The 27213-nt window shown below is 34.2% G+C and overlaps 1 protein-coding gene across 1 annotated transcript in view; it reads left to right on the top strand.

The window, feature by feature from the left end:
* Positions 1-27213, top strand: part of ZCWPW2 (zinc finger CW-type and PWWP domain containing 2) — a 122419-nt gene that overhangs the window by 52093 nt on the left and 43113 nt on the right. Inside the window, exon 4 of the mRNA XM_055321451.1 lies at positions 23654-23768. Within this exon, the coding sequence (XP_055177426.1) occupies positions 23654-23768 (115 nt within the window). The remainder of the gene's footprint in view (positions 1-23653; positions 23769-27213) is intronic.

The following is a 27213-nucleotide window of genomic DNA, read 5'->3' as shown; positions in this document are numbered from 1 at the left end:
CTATTCCTCTCCCTCTGACTGTGTGTGTTCTCTCTCTCTCTGTGTGTCTCGAATGAATGAATGAATTAATGAATAAATAAATACATATTTAAAAAAAATAATGAAAAAAAACAAAGGAAGTATGGAAAGTAGGGTAGTTTTATTTTTTTATTTTTTTAGAGATTTTTTTTAAATTTTATTTATTTATTCATAGAGACACAGAGAGAGAGAAAGAGAGAGGCAGAGACACAGGTAGAGGGAGAAGCAGGCTCCATGCAGGGAGCCCGTCGTGGGACTCGATCCTGGGTCTCCAGGATCACGTCCTGAGCTGCAGGCGACGCTAAACCGCTGTGCCACTGGGGCTGCCCAGTAGGGTAGTTTTAAATTTTATTTTCCTAATGGCGATATAGTATAAATCAACTGAGGACTTTACATAATTGCCTTTTGAAACAATTTTAAGATTATCATTTGGTAGTTTTTAAAAATTCCCTTGAGAAGACTTTAAGTTGTAGGTCTAGCTCCCAGGGAAAATTAATTATGGAATGCAACCAGATTTTCAAACTTCAAACAGAATACTTCATCATACTAACTCCTTCAGTATCTTTTTTACTTTTTTTAAACTTTAAATCACACACTACAGGTAATGAATAGACTGGACTCTCAGGTTAATGAGAATAGGTGAACTAGGCCTATTTCCATGGTTTGGTTTATTCATTATAAATCAATTCAATTATCTGTGTATTCTAATTTTGGAACTTTTAATCTGGAAACCATGCTTTCATTAGAAATATTAATTAAAAATAGATGTCAGAAGTGTGGATTCTTCTGACTGGATGGTTTCTATTTTATAGTGGAAAAATTATATATTCAAATATACATGTGAATGTATATATAGTTAAGGCACACCATTTAATCAGCAGTATAAGTAAATATGTGTAAATTTGAGGTACTTTAAAGTGGATTTTTGCCATATCTTTGGCATAAGCAGTATCTTTTTTTCCATTCAACTTGAAAGCAACTGAAAGGGAAGGCTGTTTTAATGAAAATATTTCAGTATGGAATAATATACATATGCTCATGTCATGATAATTGTGAGCCAGTCATCTTAATGTGAGGCACCTTCTCCACTTTAATATTTTAGATGTGTTCTTAGGCCCTTCTACTGGCAACCACAGAAAACAGGAAGAATTGTTCTCCCTTCTGTGCCCTTATCCTCTTTCCCAAAGGACAGGGAAATCTTCTAGCTTCTGATGAAGCAGACCTTAGAATCTTAAAGATTCGACAATATGATTAAGAGCAAGGCATTCCTAAGAAATTATATTTAAATATAAGTAAAAAATAGAAGTGAATTTTTAAATTGTCTCAATTAATATTTCTCCTAGGATTTGAATTCTGTCAGGATTAATTTAAGTAGCCTGATGCAAGTACTCATACTGTTAATCCCAAGGACAAGGAAAAAATCTGATGCAAAACAAAGCCAAACTCAAGCGTCTGGAGCCATACGTTTTTAACCTTCTGAAAGCATTAAAATGAACTTTGAAATTTTAGCAAAGACCATCAATTCAGGGCTGATTAAATTAAGCAGACCTCTAGTGCAATGATGAGGACAGAAAAAAACGGGTTTCCCCTCTTGCTTTCCCTACTCCCCCAGCTAGCCAGGTGCTCTGGGTAGATAACCCAACTGAGTGTTCACAAGCTCTGGGGCATCCTTTCTCCACTACTGTCATTCAGGGTACCTTTCCTACCGGCTTCTTTTTTGTCCCTTACTCTTTTTGTCTGTGTCTTTTTCTTTACTTGCTCCCTTGGAGCTGATATAATAGGGGTGACTTTCTCTGTGGATCTCTTCATTCAAGCTGAAATTTTAATTCCCTTCCACCTCAAATTCAACTGGCACATGCCAGATTCTCCCTTTGTGCTCTGATTCCCCACTTCTGCCTATATAAGGATCTCCACTTACCAGGTAGGGGAGGTTCACATTAACACCTCATTGCCCCAGTCTATTCAAGAAACAGAAAGAAAGGAGGTTGACTCAGAAATACTGCCAGCCAAGGTAGGAAAATGGTAAAAAAATGTTACATATGAGAAACTGATTGAAAAAGAATAATTTTGAAATATGTATCATCTAGGGATAGCTGAGATTTCCCTGTCCCTGAGAGATGGAGATAGTAGCAACCCCAGCCTACAGTTCTCTGGCGTAGACTTCCCCCAAATTTAATCTTTTAATGGTCCTCTCTGCACTGGAACTCCCATATCCTCAAATACTGTCTCTACACTGTACTACGTTGATCCACATATTAAGTTCACGTCCCCTTCCCCCATGAAAAAAGATGACTCACACAAAAATTAATGTATAGTAGACAATCTGGACTTTCTTAAAGATTTTTCTAGAAGTGAATGAGGGATGCACATTGCACAGGTTATCTAATCTCTTTTTCTAAAATTAGCAAAGAATGATAGGCATTTATAACTTTCAGTGCTTAAACCAGCTAGATCTTACTTCATACATTATTTCAACATCATTTTATCCTAATTTGTGTAAGCTTAGTTTAACACATGACTAAATATTTTAGAGTTTTCACTGAATATGGACTACATATGTTTTGCAGAGGTTATGTTAAGGTGGGAGAGAAATGTTATCTTAGAAAGACATTATATGCATTTATGAGAAAATGAAATATTTTAGTTTTAGATTATGATAATTTTAACTTTTAATTCATGTTTGCCAAGTTTTATTTTTTTTTGAATAGTCATTTTCCCCTGGTTGATATTTTTTTAGGACCACTGACTTACTAATTTTATTGTTGAAAGCACAATAGAGCTTTGTCACTGTCTTTTGATTGGTACAGATGATAAGGTTTTCCACAATAAATTAAACATCATAGATATACTGGGATATAGTTTAGGAAAAAAGATGAGGAAAATATTTTGTTGAGTATTTGTAACTTATATTAGTTTATTCATACATTTTATCTTTTCATTTACTAAAAATCAGTTGCTGTAAAGACAGATGAAATTTTCCCCTTCCTTAAAGAAAATAGATATGAACATGTACTTGATGGCAATTTTTCTTAAGTATCGATGCATGGAATACAATTATTTCCCCACTAGCACAAATGTTATTCCTTTATATTTAGCAGATACCGTCTGCATGAAGCAGACCCATTATTTGCAAGTTTATTTTTTAGTTTGATAGATTACATGACTTAGCTTAGCATTTCTTAAGCCTGGCCATGCATTAGAAAGCTTTATGAAATAACAACAAAATGACAACAGCAACAAGAATGTGACCATGCCTGGGCTCCAGTATACTGGATAAGTTAGATCAGAGTCTCTTGGAATAGGGCCAGGCCTCAGTAATGTTAAGTTTTTCAGATGAATGTAACGTGCAGGCCAGAGAGTGAAAACCACTGACTAAATTTTCTCAGCTTCGTGCATCAGAGTTTTATCAGCCTTATCTCTAGTAGTGTGGTAATATAGCTTTGGTTATGACTTACTGTTTCCTGTTGCCTTTTACTTCTTTCCTTAGTCTTTCACTTTGGTTTGCCTAGAAATTATGCTTATGGCCATATGTTCACATGTCAAACCCAGTATTGATCTGTTTCATTGAAAACAGCTTTGGGTGACAGGCACTGAGGAGGTCACTTGATGGGATGAACACTAGGTGTTAAACTATATGTTGGCAAATAAAACTTCAGTAAAAACAAATGAAAAAAATTACTTCTAATACAAAAAAAAGAAAACAGCTTTAAGGTCATTTCTGTCATTCAGCATTATGCATAATTTACAGATGTTACTGATAAATCTGATCTATAATTTGGACTTAATATTTTTAGTATGTTGAACTTGATCATCTATCTTATTGATTGTATAGAGTCATAATTTTTCTTGGACGTAAATAATATACTCCAACTAATGATTGCTTGGCCTACACTTTTCTAGTTTTTCATGTTTCCAAGAAAATGTAGAGAGTTCACCCCTGAGGCTGTGATGCTCTTATGGTAAAATTTAGTTTATTTTGTCCATGATGTTAATGGATTTTTTTATGCTATATATTTTAGTAGTCTGCTTACATACTGTATGTGGAATATATCAGTAGGTATACAACCATCTCTTCGGGTACCAGATATCATCTGAGTATTTGCCCACTGTACTATGGAGTTGCCTGTATTTTTCAGGGAGATAAACAGGAAGCAATACCATATTACTAAAGATGAACTCTGCAGCTCCTATAATTCTGCTTCCTTATTGATGAATCATTAATAGTGTTCACCAGAATTTTCCAGGTCTCTTCCTGTTAAAAGTAGAATTGCACATTTGATACTTGTGGTGGAGTGGGGCCAGTGAGTTGTGGAATTGATGAATGTCACCACTTTGAGCATGTAAATGTGTGCAGCACAACATCCTCCAGAATTTAGTTTTTCCCTATGGCACTGTTATGGATAATGTTTGAAATGTTGATATGCTACTTTCTCAGCCTGGGTCCCTGAATGACTGTTCTTAGCAAACTACCTCCCCCTCCCCACCAGATAACAGATACGTAATGTGAAGAAGATATAGACCTTATGTTAAGCCCTTGGGATTGTTCCAAAAGATACACTAATGATGGCACAGAGGATGTCACAATTCTTTGTAACTTTAGAAGAACCATTCTGAAATTTTAGTACCCTTAAGAATTTGGCCTAATGACTGAAATGCTATTACTCTTCCAGTCTGAAAAGAAATAACACAACTCGTTATCCTATAGCAACTTTTAAATAAGTTTGTTTCTTTGCCATATAATAATAAACATATGACTGGAAACTACCAACTGATGATCAATTTATTGAGTATAAATTTGGTCTAGTAAATATCTTCCAACAAAGGACTCTGATGTGAACATGCAGTATGATGACACCAATGACTAAAAGAGCCCCCTAGCCAGTAGTGATATAGTGAGTCTCTGCCATACGCCACAAATTGGGTAGATCCTTTTCATATAATTCTTAAAGTCTTATAGCAACCCCATGAAGACAGGCATTGTCACTATTTGACATATAAAAGAAACTGAGATTCAGGCTACTTGTTTAGCCGAAAGTCAGTCAGTTACCAAATGATGAGATAATGGTTAGAGTCAAAATGTCTAGTCCCAAAGTCCAAATTATTTCTCTTTCTATACCATGCCAATTTACTTATTCATAAGAAGTGGCCTAATTTATTGTTCAAGGTTTTCCCACATTTGTACCTACAAAATAAGGAAAATTATCACCTTTTAATTTTAATATACATGTTGAATCATGGCAGTTTCTGGTAGAGTTGCTTTTTATTTGCCCCTTAATGTTTCCCTTTGGAGGACTAGTGACAAGCAGAACTCTTTGTATTTTCAAATTACATTTGCAATAGTCATAAGAAGTGCATCTGGATTAACATCTATTTGAGCAAGTGTTTTGCTCTTTAGGATCCAAATTCTAAGAATGTAGTTTGTAATAAGGATTAGCAAATTAATTATAACTAGATCATCAGGCAGTATTTTGGTCTTAGAGTAATGGAGTGAAACTAGATACCAATCTATTGAGCCAACTCAGTAACTCAGTAGAAAACTACATTTGCTATATATAGATGTATCTCTATCTATCTATCTATCTATCTATCTATCTATCTATCTATCTATCATCTTCCTCATCTTACAATGTGGTTTCCATTCTGATAAACTCATAATAAGTTGAAAGCATTGTGAGTCAAATGCATTTAGTACATCTAACCTACTGAACATAGTTTAGTGTGGCCTGCCTTAAATGTGCTCAGAACACTTATATTAGCCCACACATGGGCAAAATCATCTCATACAAAGCTTAGTTGATAATAAAGCATTGAATATTGCATGTAATCGAATGCTGTAGTGAGAGTGAAAAAAGCACAATTGTGTGGTTACAGAAAGATTGTCAGCATACGGGTTGTTTACCCTCGTGATCATGGGCTGACTGGGAGCTACGGCTTGCTACCACTGCCCAGCAGCATGAAAGAGTATCACCCCCATATTGCTAGCCAGGAAGAAATTCAAATTCAAAATCTGAATGGGTATCATTTTTGTACCATTGTAAAGTAAAAAAAGATAAGTCGAACCATCACAAGTTGGGGACCATCTGTGTGTGTATATATATATATATACACATATATATATGTATATATATGTGTGTACATATATGTATATATGTCTGTGTGTGTGTGTGTGTATATATATATATATATATATATATATATATATATGCTTTTGCACCACATTCCTGCCGACAAATAAGATCTATAGCTATCAAACTCTCAGTAAGTTTTTATTTTAAAAGTTTCATATTTGATATAAAATTTGTAATTTTGGTGGGCAGCCCCGGTGGCGCAGCGGTTTAGCGCCGCCTGCAGCCTAGGGTGTGATCCTGGAGATCTGGGATCGAGTGCCACGTCAGGTTCCCTGCATGGAGCCTGCTTCTCCCTCTGCCTGTGTCCCAGCCATTCTCTCTCTCTCTCTCTCTCTCTCTCTCTCATTCAATAAATAAAATCTAAAAAAAAAAAAAGAAAAGAAAAAGAAAGAAAGTTTTTTTAAAAATTGTAATTTTGGTATTATGGGGTTAAGATTTTTTGTTTGTGGAATGCCTGGGTGGCTCAGCAGTTTAGCGCCTGCCTTTGGCCCAGGGCATGATCCTGGAGTCCTGGCATCAAGTCCCACATCAGGCTCCCTGCATGGAGCCTGCTTTTTCCTCTGCCTATCTCTCTGCCTTTCTCTCTCTCTCTCTCAAATAAATAAGTAAGTAAGTAAGTAAGTAAGTAAGTAAATAAATAAATAAATAAATAAATAAATAAATAAATAAATAAAATCTTTAAAAAAAAGTTTTTTTGTTTATGCGCTTGTTTTCTAAGCGTTCTTTAGTTTTTGGCCCATAGAAAGGTTAAGGGAATTAGAACATGTTGCTATAACTATGATGTTATTTGTGACTAATACACCAAGAAAACTTCTGTAGTAATGTATAGGAAAAAAATTAAGTTGTCATAGTAATTAATAAGGCAAACTCTAGAGCCAAGCTCTTTGGGTTTGAAGGTTGGCTATGCTGTTTACCAGACAATTAAAGTCAGGCAAGTCACTTAGTCTTTACAAATCCCACATGCCTCACTATAAAATGGAGGTTATTATAGTATCTGCCTCATAAAGATGTTGTAAGGGTTAACTGAGATAATACATGCAAAGCATTCGGCATACTGCTTGTCATATAATAAGTGCTTTTTAAATTATTATTATTGAAGTATAGTTGACATATGATGCTATATTCATTTCAAGTGGGCAGCAAAGTGATTTGACAGTTTTACACATTTCTTAATGCTCACCACGATAAGTGTAGTTACTACAGCAGGCTCTTAATAGACATTAGTTGATATTATTCATTGAAACTACAGGGGAGGGCAGCCCCGGTAGCCCAGCGGTTTAGCGCCAACTTCAGCCTGGGGTGTGATCCTGGAGACCAGGGATCGAGTCCCATATCAGGCTCCCTGCACGGAGCCTACTTCTTCCCTCTGCCTGTCTGTCTATCTCTCTTTCATGAATAAGTAAATAAAATCTTAAAAAAAAAAGAAACTACAGGGGAAGTATACATTTAAATTATTTATTTCCTTTCCCTACGAACCCACATCTACAGGAAGGAGTTCCAAAAAGATACCAATTACAATAAGATGGAGAATAATATATTTTCTTTTGATTAAGATCATATGTGAAAAAATGATATAATTTTAGTGTTGTTGTTGTTTTTTTAAAATCAACCAACATGCTCCCAGCAATGCAGGAAATAAAGCTAATTGAGCTTCTTATCCTTTGATTCTTTAGTACATGACTGAAAGAGACCATTGCTGCAATGCTTTTCTTGGTTAGTGTAAACAGAAATGCTCTGAACTATTGAAAGCAGGAGATAAGTTAGAGCTTTCTTAATCTGACTCCTTGGTGAGTGAATAGTCCCCAATATCAGCAATGCCTTGAGAGTACTTTGGATTTGTTTGATGGAATTTGGAAGGAGAATAAGAAATATTATCGTTCATGTTCTTTGCAACTGAAAGAAACCAGTTTCTTTCCCTATCTCTATTCTGCTTTTTGATTCACTTACATTTATGTATGCTGACTTGACTGCTCCAAATAAATTCTTGAATTCACCTCTGTCATCTCCCGACTTCATCTCTTATGAATTTAGATAGCTGTGAACTTCTACTAAAGTTTAAAAATCCAAATCCAAATAATATGGCCAACTTTATATTCAACTTATAGAGGATAGAACAGGTGGCTCCCTTTCTCATCATCAAATACATGAAAAATGTATTAAATATCACCCAGGTTTCTCATATTGACTCTTCGCTGGAACAGCAGTAATCTTTTCTAAGAAATTCTCAATTTTCTAAAAGTGTTTTTAGTTACTGTTAAAGGAACCAGAGTCAGGTCATTGTTTTTAAGCCAAAATACAAGGCTCACTAAATTGTCTTCGGAGTCATAACCCTTATGAGTTAAGGGTATGCCTTAAAGTGAGTCTTTTATGTTGGAGTTCTTAAAATAGTGGAGTAACTTTTTGGTACATTCTTCCATTAGGGAATAGTGAAATCCAAAACTCATAATCATATAACTGAAAGTCTACAATTGAACTATTAACTTACTTATTCATTTTTTACTAACTCCCCCACATATTAGATTACTTGTATCATATCTTCTAGCCAAAGGCCAGGACCAGTCCATGACTCAGGCAAAACCCATTATCCCTAAACCCTACACAATACTGATTAAGCTAACTTTGAAAATAAATTTCAGAATTATCACTTCTTTATAATTTTGTTTATCTCCCAGAATGTGTACTGATTCTGCATTATGTATTTAACCATCCTCTTCTAGATCTCCCACCTGTTCTTATGATTCACTGTGAAATGGAATCTGAGCATCTGTCTTTGATACAATAATTGTTTTCTCATAAACACATATTCCATAAAAAAACAAGGAAATATGGAGTAGAAGATAGCAGCCAAGTAACTTTCCTTTAGGTCCAGGTCTTGATAACCATATGTACTATTGATTAAAATCCATTATGCCAATCCTAACATTTTTAAGGCTCAGGGCAAATAAGCACATGCTTATTTTCATGGTTGATTTAAACCCATCCTCCCAGTCTGTTGAATGTCCTTAGCTATAGCAAGCGGCCTGGCCAGAGCAGTGGGAGATAGCTGCACTTTAGCACAGGCCTTAGAAATTATCTGTTGACTCAGTTTCATCAATACATTCTGTGCTTCCTGTGCTCTGTTTCATCAATACTGATATTTCATTACTATTAATTCATTACTAATGCTATCATTTTATGTAGCAGTGTTTACAATGGCTCTCTCTACAGATTTAATGATATACTTAGTTTTACCAAAAAAATGTCTACAACTTGAGGGGCACCTGGGTGGCTCAGTTGGTTGAGCATCTGACTTAATTTTGGCTCAGGTCATGATCTCAGGATGCTGGGATTGAGCCCCTGTCAAGCTCCACAGTCAGTGGGGAGTCGCCTTGGGGTTACCCCTCTGCCCCTCCCTCTTGCTCTCTATCTCAAAAAAAATAAATTTTTTTAAGTCTGCAACTTGAAAGAATATATAAAATTCTTTAAACTGTACATAATAAATTTGATTCAAACTTTTGATACTTTTTTTAAATTATCATAAAATATATGTAACATAAAATTGAATATTTAACCCTATGTTCAATGGTGATTTTAGTTTTCAATTACTGATTAATAATCCCTCCCCCCCCCCAATTCTTAAGAAGTATAAATGTGACCTGATACAGAAAGTGCCAGTTGGCAGTTCTTTGTTAATTTTCGACACACTCTATTTCTTGTAAAATGGGCTACAAGCCGCTTCATAACACCATCTTTGTGATTTGTGCAACAGAATTGCCTTTAAAAAAAAAAGATTTTGTTTATTTGAGAGAGAGAGAGCATAAGCATAGGGGAGGGTTAGAAGGAGAGGGAGAAGACTCCCTGCTGAACAGGGAACCCATTTCGGAGCTTGATCCCAGAACCCTGAGATCATGACCTGAGCCAAATGCAGATGATTAACCACCTGAGCCACCTAGGCTCCCCGAAAGAATTTCCTTTTAGTGCTATAAAATTTTATAGTGATTAAGCCCACAAATTCTGGACCTTGATGGCTTGTGTATGAATTCCAACTTTATCACTTACTAACTATATGAGCTTGGGCAAGTTCTAAACTCAGTCATTCTGTTTCTTCATTTGTAAAATGAAAACAACAGTACCTACCTCAAGAAATTATTAGAAAGTTAAAATGAAGTGTTGTAAAGTGATTAAAACTCTGCTTGACACCTCATAGTACACAAGCATTGGATAAATTAGTAAAATTTAAAAAATAATCATAGATCTTTCATAGAACTTCTATAGAAATAAAATGTGTACTCAGTCAACTCCTCCCTGCTATGAATAGAGTTCCTATCTCATTTTCTTAGATTGCATAGGCCAATGATAAATATTTATGTCCTCATCATTTATGACAGTAATAATGAACATTTGAAAAATGCTTTACATTTTACAAAGTACTTTTTACATACACTATCTCAATGTAATCTTCATTCATTGTTAAGAAAGTGAAGTTTAGATTAAGTGACTTGCCTGAGGTCATATAGCAGCAGAACTGGGACTCAAGCCTACATCTTCTGTTTACAAACTCCAGGTTTTTACATTATATGTCAACCTGTTTGAAATTTATATTGGACCATCTGCTTCTAATCTTCATAAGCATATCAAATTCATAATAAGGTATCATCTGTAAATAGAAGATCACAATGTCCTTCTTATTGATCTCCTGCTGTTAATTCAGCCAACTTGATTAATTAACCATAAACCAGAACTTTTCAAAGTTAGACAAAGATGTGAAAGCTTTCTTCTTCATGTTTAGTGTATTGATTCCTAGCAATAGATTTAGAACTTCTTCATGACTGTCACTAAAACCTAGTATTTATTTTATTTTCTTGTACCTTAGGAGTAATTGGTAATTATTGATACAAATATTGGTATCTTGATAGCAGGATTTGTTTTGGTTTTTTGTTTTGTTTTACTCTACTGTTGGTTCCCCAAATTGCTCATTATCACATTCTCCCAAAGAGCTCTTTAAAAATATTACTATTCCTGGGGCAGCCCAGGTGGCTCAGTGGTTTAGTGCCACCTTCAGTCCAGGGTGTGATCCTGGAGACCCGGAATCAAGTCCCACATCGGGCTTCCTGCATGGAACCTGCTTCTCCCTCTGCCTGTGTCTCTGCCTCTCTGTCTCTCATAAATGAATAAATTTTTAAAAATATTACCATTCCTTATTATTTAGGCATAAAAAAGGCAGGGAAGTTTTACCATTTTTGACAACATGGATAGATTTTGAAAGCATTATACTACGTGAAATGAGTAGACAGAGAAAGATGAATACCATATGACCTCACGTATATGTGGAATCTAAACAACAGCAACAAACTCATAGAAAAAGAGATAAGATTTGTGGCTATCAGAGGCAGAGGGTGGAAGAAAGGAATTGGAGGAAGGTGATCAAAAGTTACACACTTCCTGCTATAAGGTAAATTAAATACTAGGGTATAAGGTACAGCATGATGACTATAGCTAACACTGCTGTATGATATATAGGAAAGTTGTTAAGAGAGTAAATACTAAGAGTTCTCATCATAAGGAAAACAATCTTTCTGTTTTTTCTTCTTCCTTTTTATTGTATCTATATGAAAAGATGGATGTTACCTGAACCTATGGTGGTAGTCATTTCACAATATATGCAAAACAAACCAATCATGCCGTATGCCTTAAACTCACACAGTGATGTGATGTGTATTATTTCTCAATAAAACTAGGAGAAAATACACACAATTGTCTGTGTGCATATGTATTTGTGTGGGTATATATAGAGTGTATTGTGTATACACATACACACACACACTCACATGCATATACATATATATTTCTTCCTGAACCTACGTACTTAGGAATGTTCTGTGAAATTATATAGTTCCTCAGTCTCAAGAACCACTATATAGCAGATTATGTCACCATAAATACCTGTTTTCTATGTCTACTGGAATTAGTTAAAGAAAATATTCATGAAAATGTGTTTTTATTGTGTTGGTGTGTGTGTGTGTGTGTGTGTGTGTGAAATGAATAAATGTGTTTATGAGTTTGTGGTGCTGAAGAAGCCAGACAAATCTTCACAAAATTATGATGTTACACTCCCCTGTCCCTTCAAATAGTTTCCTTCTTTGTGGCAGTTGATTTTCTCCCTTCTACGACAGCTACAGCCCTCTTCTTCTTCCCTTCTTCTCTCAAAATCTGATTTCAGTTCCATCACACTAAATGACTGATATATTGGTTGTATAAAAATTGTTTTCAGAAGGATGTCAGTCTAAATAACAGACCAGCCTAAAATGTCAGACTGAGATTTCTTTAAAAAACAACCACCACTACACAGAATGTAGCAGTTGTATATTTCTTCTAATAGGAAAATAGCTTAGATATTCAAATTATTTAGTAAGTATATGTTAAAATCTAAATTAATAAAAAAAGTCATCTGGTAGCCTGTGATTTTTCTGATTTTCCATTGGGACTATTTTAAACTGCTTGTCTTCCTCCTCCACCCTCTATGCCCAGGTTTTGAAGGAATACTCAGTTCTTGTTTTTGTAATTCCTAATATTTCAAGCTAACTAATGAAATCACAGTGTAATTGGATGCTCATAGTTCCTTATTCATTCTTCCTAATTTCTCCCCTAGTACTCATTGCATTCTCAGTATTATCTCTCAGATATAATCCATAGTCTCTCAGATCCCTGTAAGGGATCAGACTAAACAGAACTAGAACTTTTTTCTTTTTAAAAAGACTTTATTTATTTATTTGAGGGAGAGCGATAGAGAGAGCACAAGCCAGGGTGGGGAGAGAGGCAGAGGGAAAAGGAGCCGACTCCCTGCTGAGCAGGGGGCCCAATGCAGGGCTCAATCCCAGGACCCTGGAATCATGACCTGAGCCACAGGCAGACACTTAACCACCTGAGCCACCCAGGTGCCCTAGAACTTTTTTTTGAGGGGCAGTTTAGCTAGTTCACACTTTCCAGTAGTGTGGAGAGTGGACATAAGTTATTTTGATCTTAAAATCCTTCTGAGTTAGAGTAAGCAAAATTGCTATTTATGTCCATAGGAAACTTAGAATAAACAGTAAGTTAGTATGATTTTGAAAGCAATATTTGCTTCAGGTGTTCAATAATTGGAATACACTATCTAAATAATCCAGAGTTAACTTAAAGATTATATGAACTGATGCTAAAGATGAGAGATGAGAGGGGAGGAAGTCGAGTGTGTGATGCACATGGGTGTGATGTGGCTATCTTCTAGTGTGCATCAAAGGAATGGGAATGTTCTTACTGTCTAGATTACTGGTTGTTGTTGCAGAAATCCAATTTAAAGAAGACAAGATATCCTTGTGATTAACTTTCTACTGAATTGCTTTAAGTGAAAACAATCTGCCCAACAGAGGAGAAGAGCGATGCTTTGGTGTGTTAGTAAATAGAACGATGCATCAGGGCAATGCATGGTTAGACTCAGCGAGCTACACTACAAGTCTGAATGTATAAATAGCATCAATTAACGTAAATCACCAGGCAGAGTACCTTAGAATAGGCAGTAGTGTTGATCCTCAAACATTCAGGAGAGATGCATTCCAAAGGAAAATTTTATATATTTTTAGATTATGAAATTTGTGAATTATATATCCTCATGTTTCTGAAGGCATATTATGTAAGAAATAACTTAAAGTAATGGTCACTATTTGAAGTCATTTCAATAAATTTATGAAGCTCAGTAAAGCAGGCTAAGTATCTATGATTCTGGCTTTTCAGATCTTTAATATATGCTCAATGCTGTGTCTAAAAGATAAATTTTCTAAATTATAAGTACTTATTTTGCAGCTAACTTTAATAATGATGTAACCAAAATCATAATTTTGAACTCTAGATGCTACCGTTGTACATACAGGATTGTAGTGAGGCTCTACCATCCCCCAAAGAGGTCACATTAAAAAGCATTTTATTGAATTACTTTAGTCTTAAAATTAGGTACTATTTTTTATGTAGTATTTAAAGTACTTGAAATTAGACACTTTTTTCTTTTTTTTCTTAAGATTTTATTTATTTACTCATGAGAGAGAGAGAGAGAGAAGCAGAGACACAGGCAGAGGGAGAAGCAGGCTCCATGCAGGGAGCCTGATGTGGGACTCGATCCTGGGTGTCCAGGATCAGGCCCTGGGCTGAAGGCGGCGCTAAACTGCTGAGCCACCCGGGCTGCCCCTAGACACTTTTTTTCTAAGAAAAAATATACTTACTAATATCATGGAATAAATTAGTGGCCCATGAAGAATTTTACATCTGATTTCTGTACAGAAACTGAAGTTTATGTTATCTTAGAAGTAATATCACCATATCATAATGCCCAGTGGTAATCATGTTTATAAATTTTTCTTTTACTCTTCTAGGGTTTATTACATAATTCAGGATTAAAATGCAGTAGCTTTCATTTTCATCTCCAGTTTTCTAACTGGATTTAATCAATGCCACATTGAACAAAAAAAATATCTAATTATAATAATAAATATTTAGTCAGCTTCTATTTGCAACTCTTCTAGGCTTAGATGTAAACAAAACAAAATTCAAATGCCTTTGTGAGACGTAAATTAGGAGGTAAGACACATAAATAATAGTGAAAGGTAAGGTATGTTAATTGTTAATGAGTGCTATGGGAGAAAATTAAGGGAAAAGGTCAGGTAGAGTTAGGAAGTAAGGTGCCAAGGGGAGAGGAGGAAGGACTATCACCTGGTTATCTATGCTGATATTCAAAGTCCCTTAGCTAGGGAATTCTTGCCCACAGCCAACCAAACACCAGTTCTATTGATAGTATTTCGTGTTTTGATTGTATTTTCCTCTTTCATGTATTCCAAAAAGTAGTCAGGCCCCTGTGTTCCCATGTGCCGGGGAGTTTTCTGTTGTGGAGGTCAAAAGCAGAGCTTGCCTGTCTTCCTAACCTGAATTCCTTGAAGATGAGAAAAGGGTGGACTGAAAACAGAGAAGTCAGTGCCTCTGAGATGGACAGGCAGGAGCAGCTGAGCTGGGAAGGGATCCTTTCAGATTTGGAAGAGGACAAGTCTGTCAGTGCCCTGAGAAGTGGCAGTACCTCAAAAAATAGCATCATGGCCCACCCAGAGACGTTGAACCCATGCCATCAAGGTTCCCAACTTCCAAAAAAATGATTTTGTCTCGTGTGGCCAAGAAGCTTTAGATTGCCTGACTTCAAAGGACTGGAACAAAGATGTTGCTATTCATGTAACCACTATGGGCTGTAGAGTAATAATCTGTCTTCACTTTTCAGGCATCATAAATTTCTTTCCAATTTATATGAACCTAGGGAAAGTAAGGGGTGGCCCAATGACTGAGATCAAATTTCTTATCCTTGTTGGATGCAGGCTATTACACTGTATTTTATTTAGCAAAAATCAGTAATGCTTACAAGTTTGAGGTATAAGATTTATCCTGCTACAACATCAGATCATTACATCTTTATTAACTCTGAGGTGGAAAAGCAATCTTAAAATCCAAAGCAACAAAAGAAGAATTTCTGCCGGGTTGCAAATTTCATTCCTCTGGCCTTACTGGGTGGACAAACACTTATATATTATTTTCGTTGACTTTGCCACTCCATATTAGTATGTGATGACAGCAAAAACTTTATTCAATAAAATGGGACATTCAATTTTTCCCTCAAATCCTGGGAAATGTAAAAATAATATTAAGTCCTTTCAGTCAGCCACTAATACTCATGAACAAGATCATATAGGACAGTCATTTACGAACTTCTCAATTTTGGACACAGCTAGGAATCTACTCAGACACAAGGTACTATCTTCCCTGTCTAGCCATGTTTAGTAGTCTCAAACTTCATCTTTACTCCAAATAGGGTACTATCTTCCCTGTCTAGCCATGTGTTAGTAGTCTCAGACTTCATCTTTACTCCAAATATTTACATGTTTATTCATATACCAAGAATACATCTATCAAGAATCATCTTATTTACATTCATAAATTCACACAAATTTTTAGACTCTGTGTCTTCCTTCTCTTTCTATGATGATTACTTACTTTCCTCCTCCACCCTAAATTTAATAAACTGAGAAAACCCAAATTTCCAGAATATTATAAACATAATTAAGGGCATGATATCCCTTCTTGGGATCATGGTATTTATTGGACTTTGAAGATGTCCGGTCCTTTCTATGACTTCATCTGAAATCTTTGATCTTTCTCCTTGACTTGATAAGCTTATAGCACCTTGAAAGTCTGTTAAAGAGATGCCTTTAAAATTTCCTTCTTAAGTATATTTGAAAATTTGTCTGTGTTTTGTTTTGTTTTCAGGATGGAAGATACTATGAAAGTTCTAGCATTATTACATATACCCAGGTTTTAGTGAAAGACATAGGTCTTCATGACTGCAAAAGATGAAGACAAAAATAATTATTCTCACGTTGCAAAGGATGGGCCAAAACCAACATGGGATCCTTTAGCCCAATTTATGCAAGGATATAAAATATTTGGGGTTAGCATACAAAATTTCTTTGGAGAAAATAGTGACATTCTGTGGCATTTTCCCTACACCTCCTCACTCTTCATCTTGGGAAAAGAAAAGAAAAGATGTTGCTTTTCATCTATAAGGGATTTTTTTGAGAGCTTGATGTGTATACTCTTGCTTGAGCAACACAGCATACTGGTGTCCAGCTTTCCTCCGAGGAATCTACAGAGTGAGAGTATCTGGTTATCAGGTTTTGCAGCAGAGTGAAAAGAGCTAGAGGCACTGAGAATAGCCAGCATTCCCATGGTTTAGAGGAGAAATGATGCAGCCAACATGGGAAAAAGAATCAAGGGTCATTTTAAAAGGGTCCCCACCCAATATGGCTTGCTGCTCCCTTGCAATCTAGGCAGAACAATGCAGTGAAATGGTGATGGGGTGGGGGATTGAAAACAATCAGCTAAAAGAATGCCCTCCTCTGTCAGAGGGAGCTGTTCCTAGTTGATAGAAATCATTCTCCAAAAAAAAAAAACAAAAAACAAGATTCCCCATAATAAAAAAAATACGCTGAACCCATAAAGCACCAACCCCAAATTGCTGTGGTCGTGGTCAAAAACTTTTTTTTTGGAATTTTTTTCCATTCTCCACACCTAATCTCTTCAATCCCAGAGAACCCAGAAGATGTGGGGAGAGAAAGAGAAGCACATAGAGGAAAAGGAGGTCCACTTCAGCCTGAAGTATGCCTCTAGCTGGTGGAAGACAGAAGCTTTAACTTAAAGTGGAGTTTGGAATTTTATTTCTTATGTACGAATTGACATTTTAGTTTTTGAATTTTAGGGGACATTTTATTACCTGAGAGTTACCAGGAAAGTCACAAGAGCTGTGATAGATTTCAGTCAAGGGTTTAGAAACCTCTAATTTCTAGTTTAATAGAGTGATTTTGAATGGCAATTATTTTCTGCTTGAGTTTGGATCCTATTTTCTATACCACTTGGTTTTGAACAATTCTTTGTTAAATCTAAAGTTAATTATCTTACTTGACTTTTGGATGAAATGGTAAATATAGATATTTTCATGCCTTTGAGAGATAATTTTGTATTTAAAAAAGAAGTTTTTATCTTTTTTTAAGATTTTTATTTATTCATGAGAGACGAGAGAGAGAGAGAGAGAGAGAGAGAGAGAGAGAGATAGGCAGAGACACAGGCAGAGGGAGAAGCAGGCTCCATGTGGGGGCCTGACGTGGGGACTCAATCCAGGGTCTCCAGAATCAGGCCTCGGGCTGAAGGTGGCGCTAAACCGCTGAGCCACCCGAGCTGCCCGAAGTTCTTGTATCTTAAGAAAAAAGATAGGAAACTAGTTTTTGCCTTAGTTTAGGCTTAAGACAACATCGTTTCCTTTGCTGAATTTTGGCCAAAATGTAAAACTTCAAGTTCAACATTTATGTCATTAAATACTATGGTATTTTTAAATTGAACCTAATCACAGTATTATTACTATAATTCATTCAAGCATGATGTTCGTTCATCTTTCACGAACGTTGCCCTAATAATTAGTATATGGAATTAATCTGTTATGTTTGGTGAAATGCTGAGCCTTTATTTCCTTCAATCCAGAAGCTTTTCCTTGGCATATTCCAGTTGAAAGATTATGATAATGTCTTAAACAGCTTAGTTTATGAAGATGATTGCGAATAAACATTTTTTGGTAACTTCTGCAGAAGAATTCTATTTAAATAAGTGTGAATCACTTCAGCATGTCTTGAAAAATACACAGACTCATTCAACTGAAAGTTTTATTTTAATTAGAGAAGACATTTGTTCAAGTAGGTAATTGGGTTCTAAAAGTATATAAGATTACTATTATTATGTAATCGTCTTGGTAGAATTGGCTAATACAGTTAGCCAAAGAAAGAAGCAAAAATACACATACAGGAAAGAAGAAGAGCAAAATTATCCCTATTAGTAGATGATTGTTTACCTGGAAAATCCATGGAGCTCATTTCTAAAAAAAATAAAAAATAAAAAATAAAAAATAAAAATTTATAAACAATAAGAAAATTCAGTTACATGGCAGTTATAAATTACTATACACAGGTAATCAGTGTGAAAATATGAAGGGGTAAAAGTTCCCATTTATAATAGCAACAAAACATACATAATACAGGGATAAGCTTAAGAAGCATGTGTAACAGCTAAATGAATGAAACTTTAAATTTCTACTAAGAGACAGAAAATAAAACCTAGGTAAATAGATATAATCCTCTTCTTGGTTTAGAAAATTTAATATGGAAAGATGTCAATTCTCCCTAAATTAATTTTAAAGCAATCTCAATTTTTTAAAAGGACTTAAGACAAATGCTAAATTGTACAGGAAAATTAAATATAGAAGAAGGAGTTAGGCCTATAAAATAAAATTACAATAAAGCTCAAGTAGTTAAAGCGGTTTGGCACTAATAGTGATTTGACAGATAAATAGAACAATGTAATATCCAAAAATAGACTCCAGACTACTTGGAAATATAATTAGTAGTTAAAAGTTATATTCAAATAATTAAAGTAGTATTATTTTTAAAATTCTATGGGTACAAATGGCTAGCTACTTGAGAAAAAAAGTAGAAGGTATACCTCATACCTCTAAATTAGTACTAGAAGGATGAAAGATTTAAATGAACATAAATGACAATACAAATATCTAAAAGGTAAACTGTCAACAGGAGATCTTTGTAATACATGTGGCAAAGGATTACTTTTTAATTTATAAAAATCTCTTATAAACCAGTAAGAGAAAGACCAATATAATATGAACACAGGACCTGAACAGTCATTCCAGAGAAAAGAGAATGGCTTTTAAAAATGTAAAAAAATGAAAAAAAAAAGTAAAAAAATGATGAATAAGTTCTGGGATCTAATGTACAGCATGATGACTAAAGTTAATAGTACTAGACTATATACTTGCCAAAAAAAAGGTAGATCCTAAATGTTCTCATTATGCACACACACACAACAGTTATGTGAATTTATGAGATATTAACTAATCCTATTTTGGTAATAGTTTTATAAGATATGCATGTATCCAATCATTATGTTATGCTTTTAAATTTACAGGTATATGTCAATTATATCTCAATAAAGCTGGAAAAATATTAATAATTTCTCCAATTACTAAATTTAAGAAATGAAAATGATAATTAAAAAGAAATACCATATTTCCCATAAGATATTGATAGAGATTTAAGAGTTTGGTAACAAAAGTGTTCTCCAGGAGGTGAGGAAACATACTGTTTATGGCATTGTAAATTGTGACCACCTCATTCAAGAGTCAATTCCCAGTAACTTCCAAATTTTAAAATATACATACTGCAAACCTGGTAATTCAACATCTAGGAATTTATTCTTCAGTACACTTTCACATGGGCAAAATGACACATGGAGAAATTTTTTTATCATAGTATTGTTTCAAATTGCATAGTATTAGAAATAACCTAAATGTTCATTAATAGGGCATTTGTCAAATAAATAAGGTACATATATGGCACATGTGTGGATATACACACATCTATTTTCTCATTTCTTTGGTTATCTCATCCAATTTCTTGGCTTTAACTGCCACGTGTGTGTGGATGATTCCTAAATTCTATGTGTAGTTCCATTCTGTCTCCTGAATTCCCTTACCACACTCCTGCTTGGTATTTCCACTTATATGTCACAACAGACATCTTCTACTCCTACCTGAACTCTTGATCTTCCCCCACAAATCTCACTTCCTTGACATCCTTTTTCTCAGTAGACAGCAAATTTTATCCTTCTCCTAGCTCAGTCCAAAAGCATTAAGAGTCATCCTCGCTTTCTCTCACAACCAGTTTTCAGTTGGTCAAGAAATTCCTTTTGCTCTAACTTTAGATTATGTCCAGAATCTTGCCACTTTCATCACGGTGCCTGCCGCTGCTCTGGCCTACAGCACCATCATTTCTTACCTAGATTATTGCAGTAGCTGGTCATCATATCTATATGCCCCTGTATAGTCTATTCTAGTCATGAATCAAATCAAATGTTATTCTTGCTTGGAACTGTGAACGGGCTCAGAATAAAAGGCAAATTTCCTGAAACGGCTCGAAAGGATCTCCATGATATGGCCACTGTTAATTTTGTGACCTCATTCCCTTTTGCTCTCCATTTTCATTCAGCCTCAGCCAGCATGGCTTCTTTGAAGCTTCTTTTTTTTTTTTTTTATAAATTAATTTTTATTGGTGTTCAATTTACCAACATACAGAATAACACCCAGTGCTCATCCCGTCAAGTGTCCCCCTCCGTGCCCGTCACCCATTCACCCCCACCCCCCCCCGCCCTCCTCCCCTTCCACCACCCCTAGTTCATTTCCCAGAGTTAGAAGTCTTTATGCTTCTTGAATACGTTTGTATTCTCCTACCTTAGGGTATTTTTTTCTCTGTTTGGGAGTACTCTCTCTTGGGATATCTACATGGCTAACTCCCTGACCTCTTTCAGGTCTTTGCTCAAACGTCACCTTTTTCAATGACAGTTGCCCTATTGACTTAACTTTTCTGTATTACATAGAACTTATAATCTCCTATAATATACTGTAGGCACTACTGATTTGTTATAGATTGTCTATTTCACTGGCTAGAATGAATGTAAGCTTTATCTATTTTCTTCAACGATAGATCCCAAGGGTTTAGAATATGTCAAATCAATTAATAAATGAAGCAGTCTTCAATACAAATTGAAAACCTCAATGTATATATAACTATTCACAACATTCTGTAAAATGAGTTATATTTATTTAAATGATACAAATGTTTGTAGGTGTATCTCTGAAAGACTATGAAAGAAACTAGTAATAATGGATACCTATGGGAGAAACTATACCAGGGGTGGGTAGGGAGTAACAGTCTACACTTTAGGATATGCGCTTATCCCTTGTTAGTTGAAAAACTACAATGCATAGCTGAGTCTAATTCTGGAATTCAAAATTCTTTATAAAGTCTTAATTTTTTTCTTTGAAGATATTTAATTGTATTACCACTAGATGGCACATACTTACTGATAAATTCTCAAAGAATCTCAAACACAGGTTTTTAAGAAAGCATTTTAGTTCCCCAGACTCACCAAAATTTACTTTAACTGTCTACAGTACTGATTTTTCTCAAGAAATTTCCTCAACTTCGCTTGTTTAGTGTCATATCAGCTTCTAGGCTATTTCTTACTAATTTCTTAGCATCATTATAACACTTAAGTTTCAGGAGTATCTTAAACCTGCTGACGTTAGCCTAGATACTCTGTTTACATTTTCTAATGTTTATTGAATTGTATCTACCTATCTTTTCATCTCTTTTTCTATGAAATTAATGAAATTTAAATATTCTGTGTACAAAGATTTTTTTAAAAATAGATTTTTGTTTGATTATATTGTTTCACTGCTTTTATATCAAACAAATCCATGTCCAGAACAACCTGCAATTTAATAACCACTTTCTAAATGCTTAAATGATACACAATGAGATTAGGCAAATGGGTACTGTGAAGGATACAAAGATGAAATGTTAACTTGTGCCTTTCATTTTATGGGTGGGATCATACATGAATATTAATAACTATGATACAAATCAGAATGTATTAAATGATTAAAGGAAATATTAAATATAGTAGGAACAAATAGTTGATATTAATTTGGGGATTCCAAGAATAAGGTGGAATTTGAAAAGAGCATTAAATATATAGATAGCTTCATTCTTTGAATAAATTGAATATAGGTGTTATAGAGATTAACATTTCTATATAAAGAGTAAATTATATATCTAAGATAAAGATATGATCATTGTATACAAGTAGTAAGTTGAATTATAGAATAAAAATCTGTATTCTTTTTGATGGTAAAGTTTCCATAAATAAAATGGTATGCATTTTATAAATTGTAACATTTAAAAGTATTATAAAAAACTTTTTAGGCAAATTCTGGGCCTGGTTGGCTCAGTCGTTAGAGCATGCAGTTCTTGATCTTGGGGTTAGAAGTTCAAGCCCCAGGTTGGGTACAGAGATTACTTAAAAATAAAATCTTTAAAAAACTTTTTAGGCAAGTTCTAAAATAACATTGGAAAAATTATTGGGCCAGATAATTTTTGTAATTATTTTTAACATAGAGATTCTTTTACTCTGATTTTCTTTTCAAAATTTTTTTTAATATTAAGTTAATTTGTATGTAGAAAAATCCTGAATTCAAGTAGAATTATATTTTTTAAGTGTTACTATGCCAGAAAACTGCCATCTATTATTTAATTTAATACTCATGAAACTTATAAAACCCACATTTTACAGAAAGATATTGGGGCAAAGGCTTAAGGAACTTGTATGAATGTCACCTGTCTGTGATAACACCCAAACTGGATGTGAATAGAATTAATTTTCTTAAAATAAGAAACTTGGCTTTTCAACTTATACCACTTCAATATCATTGCTATTGAAAGAGCATCAAAATTGAACACCAAGGGCAGCCCTGGTGGCGCAGTGGTTTAGCGCTGCCTGCAGCCTGGGGTGTGATCCTGGAGACCCGGGATCGAGTCCCACGTCGGGTTCCCTGCATGGAGCCTGCTTCTCCCTCTGCCTGTGTCTCTGCCTCTCTCTCTCTCTCTCTCTGTGTCTCTATGAATAAATAAATAAAAATTTTTAAAAAATTGAACACCAACAAAAAAAAAGAAAGAGCATCAAATTATTCGACTAACATGTATTAATACTGACTACTTTGTCACATTGGTTGTCCTTTTGTAACTTTTTAAATGTAAGATGAATCATATTAAAATATTATCTTAGTGAATCAAGAATCTATCCCTTTGACTTTTAATGTACAAAATTCCCACAACTTTGGTATACTCTAAAATAATAAAATAATAATCATATATCAAAGTCTATGTAATATATGGTATAATCAATCATACATTAAATCAGATTAATTTCAGCTCAATGGCTAAATCAAGTAGATATTAAAACAAAATTATATATTCAGAAATGAGTCTTATTTCTTTTCTGTATTTCTTTAGCCAGAAAAATGTAAGAAAAAAAGGAAATTGTATAAAAGTGCACTACAAGAAGCCCACGTCCTCTATGGATATTCTCATGAGCAAAGACTGGAAATGTGCTGCCTATCTGAACAGGGTATGTGAGGGTTTTTGTTCTTTACCACCCCAAATGAGGATTTATTCAGATGTATGCCTCCCAAAATATATTTGCACATTCAAATAAATCTCTTCATAGGGATGTGATATATCTTTATCCATTGAAAAAGAAACTTTGTATGGATTAATAGTATGTATTTTGCCCTCTGAAACTATTTTCAGTGACTAAACATACATTCTATTTAAATGCAGGGATTTTAATTAGCACTTCTATCATCTTTAAGACTACGTAAATTCTCTTGTGTATTTCAAAGTATATGTTTCAAGATTAGAAGCTGTGGCTTTAAAATATATTTCTGAGGTGAAACTTTCACTTACATATGCTGCATTATTTCAGAACAAAATATTTTTCAAAATGTTTTATTTTTAAAGAAATTCAGGGCTGAGATAAAAACAACCTTCAACTTTTAGTGAGGTGAAAAAATATGGGAAGATTTCAGGTCATTTTCAAAGAAAGTTCTCTTGAATCATAAATATTATGGTTTGTATATAGCTTTTTAAACAAATTCATCAGAAGGATTATAGTAGGTAGGACACATTTTTAACTGAATATGATTGTCACATAAAAATAATGATTTTCAATAAACTTAATTTGCTTGCTTAATGATAATAATAACAATTATTATCTTAAGTTCTAAAACTGATTATAGAAGGATCTGGCCTTTAGTACTGACTGAATTTTAAAGTAAGAGTTTCTTCTTGGACTTTAATATATATTTCTTTAAAACTTGGATGTGAAAACATTTTATTTGAGAAAAATTCAAATATTAACTAGCTACTTAAGTTTAGATTTTAAAGGAAATAAGTTGACTTAAAAAGAGTGAAAAAGAATGAAAAGCACATTACTCTGGTTACTATGAGACTGGGAAAAGAAACATTTATTACTATGAATGTGATTTTATTTCTGAAGATATAATGTCTGTTTATTAGCGGTAAAGGTTGCACTTCCTGTATTGTCACAAATAGAATTTTATTCTTTGCATGGACTATACATTTTTCTTGTGTAACCAAAATAAACTTTGAAATATTTAGTTTTTTTATTTTTTCAATATTAATATTTTGAAGTAACATAGTTATTTTTTTAAAGTTCTAGTATAGTCATTTCACATCAGCAGTAGAAATACTCTTTCAATAAGTATGGAACTGTGTCTTTGTTGTTATTGTATGTGCTGGTATACTTATGTCTGGGTCCTTTGGGATTCTTGTTTGTCCAGAGACCATAGAGAGAGGTTATTTCTCATTGATTTTGCAGCAGACCATTTTCTTGCTGAAAGTCTGATGATTTTTGCATGCAGAATTTGATGTTATTCAGTCTGATTATAATAAGTCCTATCCTAAAGATTTTGATTTTGTCCCTGAAGGAGCCAGAATGGAGGGTCACAAAGAGACTTCTAGGAATTTAGTCTTTGCCATAATAGGCTCACTCACTTCACACTCATTCTTTACTATCTCCAAAATAGACAGCGTAGTCCTTGCGTTTCCAGGGTGAATTCTAATATTCAGCTTATTACTGTGTTCAAAAGTAATTTTGAGAGGTAATTAGCCATTATTCAGATATTTTACAAAAGATGAATAGCTTACAGGCAAACAACTTACTTCATTCCAGCAATTATGAGGGTTTCTTTACTCCAAAATTTCTTCTTCCAACCTAGAAATAACAACTAGTAATTTCTTGGCCTATATTCTTCCTACCCTGCAGAAATTGGCACACTATTACGTTTGATGCAACTCTTTCACTGTTAAAATCTGTAATGATATATTAAAAATATAGACCCATTTCATATGATAAAGGTATAGTTTTATAAGAAACCGCCAGACTGTCTTCCAAAGTAGCTGCATCATTTTTACATTTCCACCAAAAATGAATGTCAGTTTCTATTACTCCACATACTTGCCAGCATTTGGTGTAGTTAATGTTCTAGATTTTGGCCTTTCTAATAAGTCTGTAGTGGTACCTCATTGATGTTTTAATTTGCAATTCTCTAACAATATACGATGATGAACATCCTTTCATATGCTAATTTTCCATATATAAATCTTCCTTGGTGAGATATCTGTTCATTGCCTGCTTTTTAATTCAATTGTTCATTTTCTTATTGTTGAGTTTTAAGAGTTCTTCACATACTTAAAGCAGCATTGTCAACAATAGCCTAACTATGGAAAAAGCCCAAATGTCCATCAACTAATGAATAGATAAAGAAGATGTAGTATATATACACAATAGAATATTACTCAGCCATCAAAAAGAATGAAATTTTGCCATTTGCAGTATTGTGGTTAGAGGTAGACTGTGTTATGCTAAGCACAATAAGTCAGAGAAAGACAATACCATATGATCTTGGTCATATGTGGAATTTAAGAAACAAAACAGATGACCATATGGGAGGGGAAAAAAAGAGAGAGGGAAGAAAAGAAACCATAAGAGATTCTTAGCGATTGAGAACAAATTGAAGGTAGATGGGGGGAGGTGAGTGGGAGATGGGCTAGATCGGTGAAGGGTATTAAGGAAGGCACTTGTGATGAGTACTGGGTGTTGTATTTAAGTGATGAATCACTGAATTCTACTCCTAAAACCAATATTGCACTGTATGTTAACTAACTAGAATTTACATAAAATCTTTTGAAAAAAAAACATGAAGAGAAAGAAGAAAAAAGTTCTTTGTATATTTCAGATAATAGTCCTTTGTCAGAAATTTTGTAAATACTTTTTCCCACTCTGGATTATCGTCATTCACTTGACAGCATTCTTCACAGAGTGAAAATTTTAATTTTAATGAAGTCTAGCTTATCAATTATTTCTTTTGTGGATCTTGCCTTTGATTTTATATCTAAAGTCATCAGCCTACACTAGGTTATCCACATTTTCTCCTATGTTACCCTCTAACAGTTCTTTAGTTTTGCATTTTTCATTTAGATATGTGATTTTGAGTTAATTTTTGTGAAAGGTATAAGGTCTATATCTAGATTCATTTTTTTTTACATGTAGATATCAAGTTGTTCAACACCATTTGTTGAAAACTGTCTTCATTGTCTTTGTTCTTTTGTAAAATATCAGTTGACTATTTATTGGGTTTGTTTCTGGAGTCTCTGTTCTATTCCACTGATATTTTAGTTATTCTTTTCCCAATATTACACTGCCTTGATTATTGTAGCTTTAGAGTAAGTCTTAAAGTCAGGTAGGGTGAAGTCCTCTGACTTTATCCTTCCTTAATATTGTGTTGGCTATTTGCATCTTTGTCTCTTCATAAGAACTTTAGATTGAATTTGTTGATAACTTGTTGGGATTTTCATTGAGATTGCACTGAAACTATAGTTCAAGTTGGGAAGAACTGACATTTTGAAAATATTTGGTCTTTCTGTCCATAAATATGGAATATGCGTAGACTTATTTAAATTCTTTGATTTTGTTCATCAGCGTTTTCTTC

The sequence above is a fragment of the Nyctereutes procyonoides genome, unplaced genomic scaffold, assembly GCF_905146905.1.
Source record: "Nyctereutes procyonoides isolate TBG_1078 unplaced genomic scaffold, NYPRO_anot_genome, whole genome shotgun sequence".
Taxonomy (NCBI): domain Eukaryota; kingdom Metazoa; phylum Chordata; class Mammalia; order Carnivora; family Canidae; genus Nyctereutes; species Nyctereutes procyonoides.
This window is presented reverse-complemented; position numbering and strand designations above follow the sequence as displayed.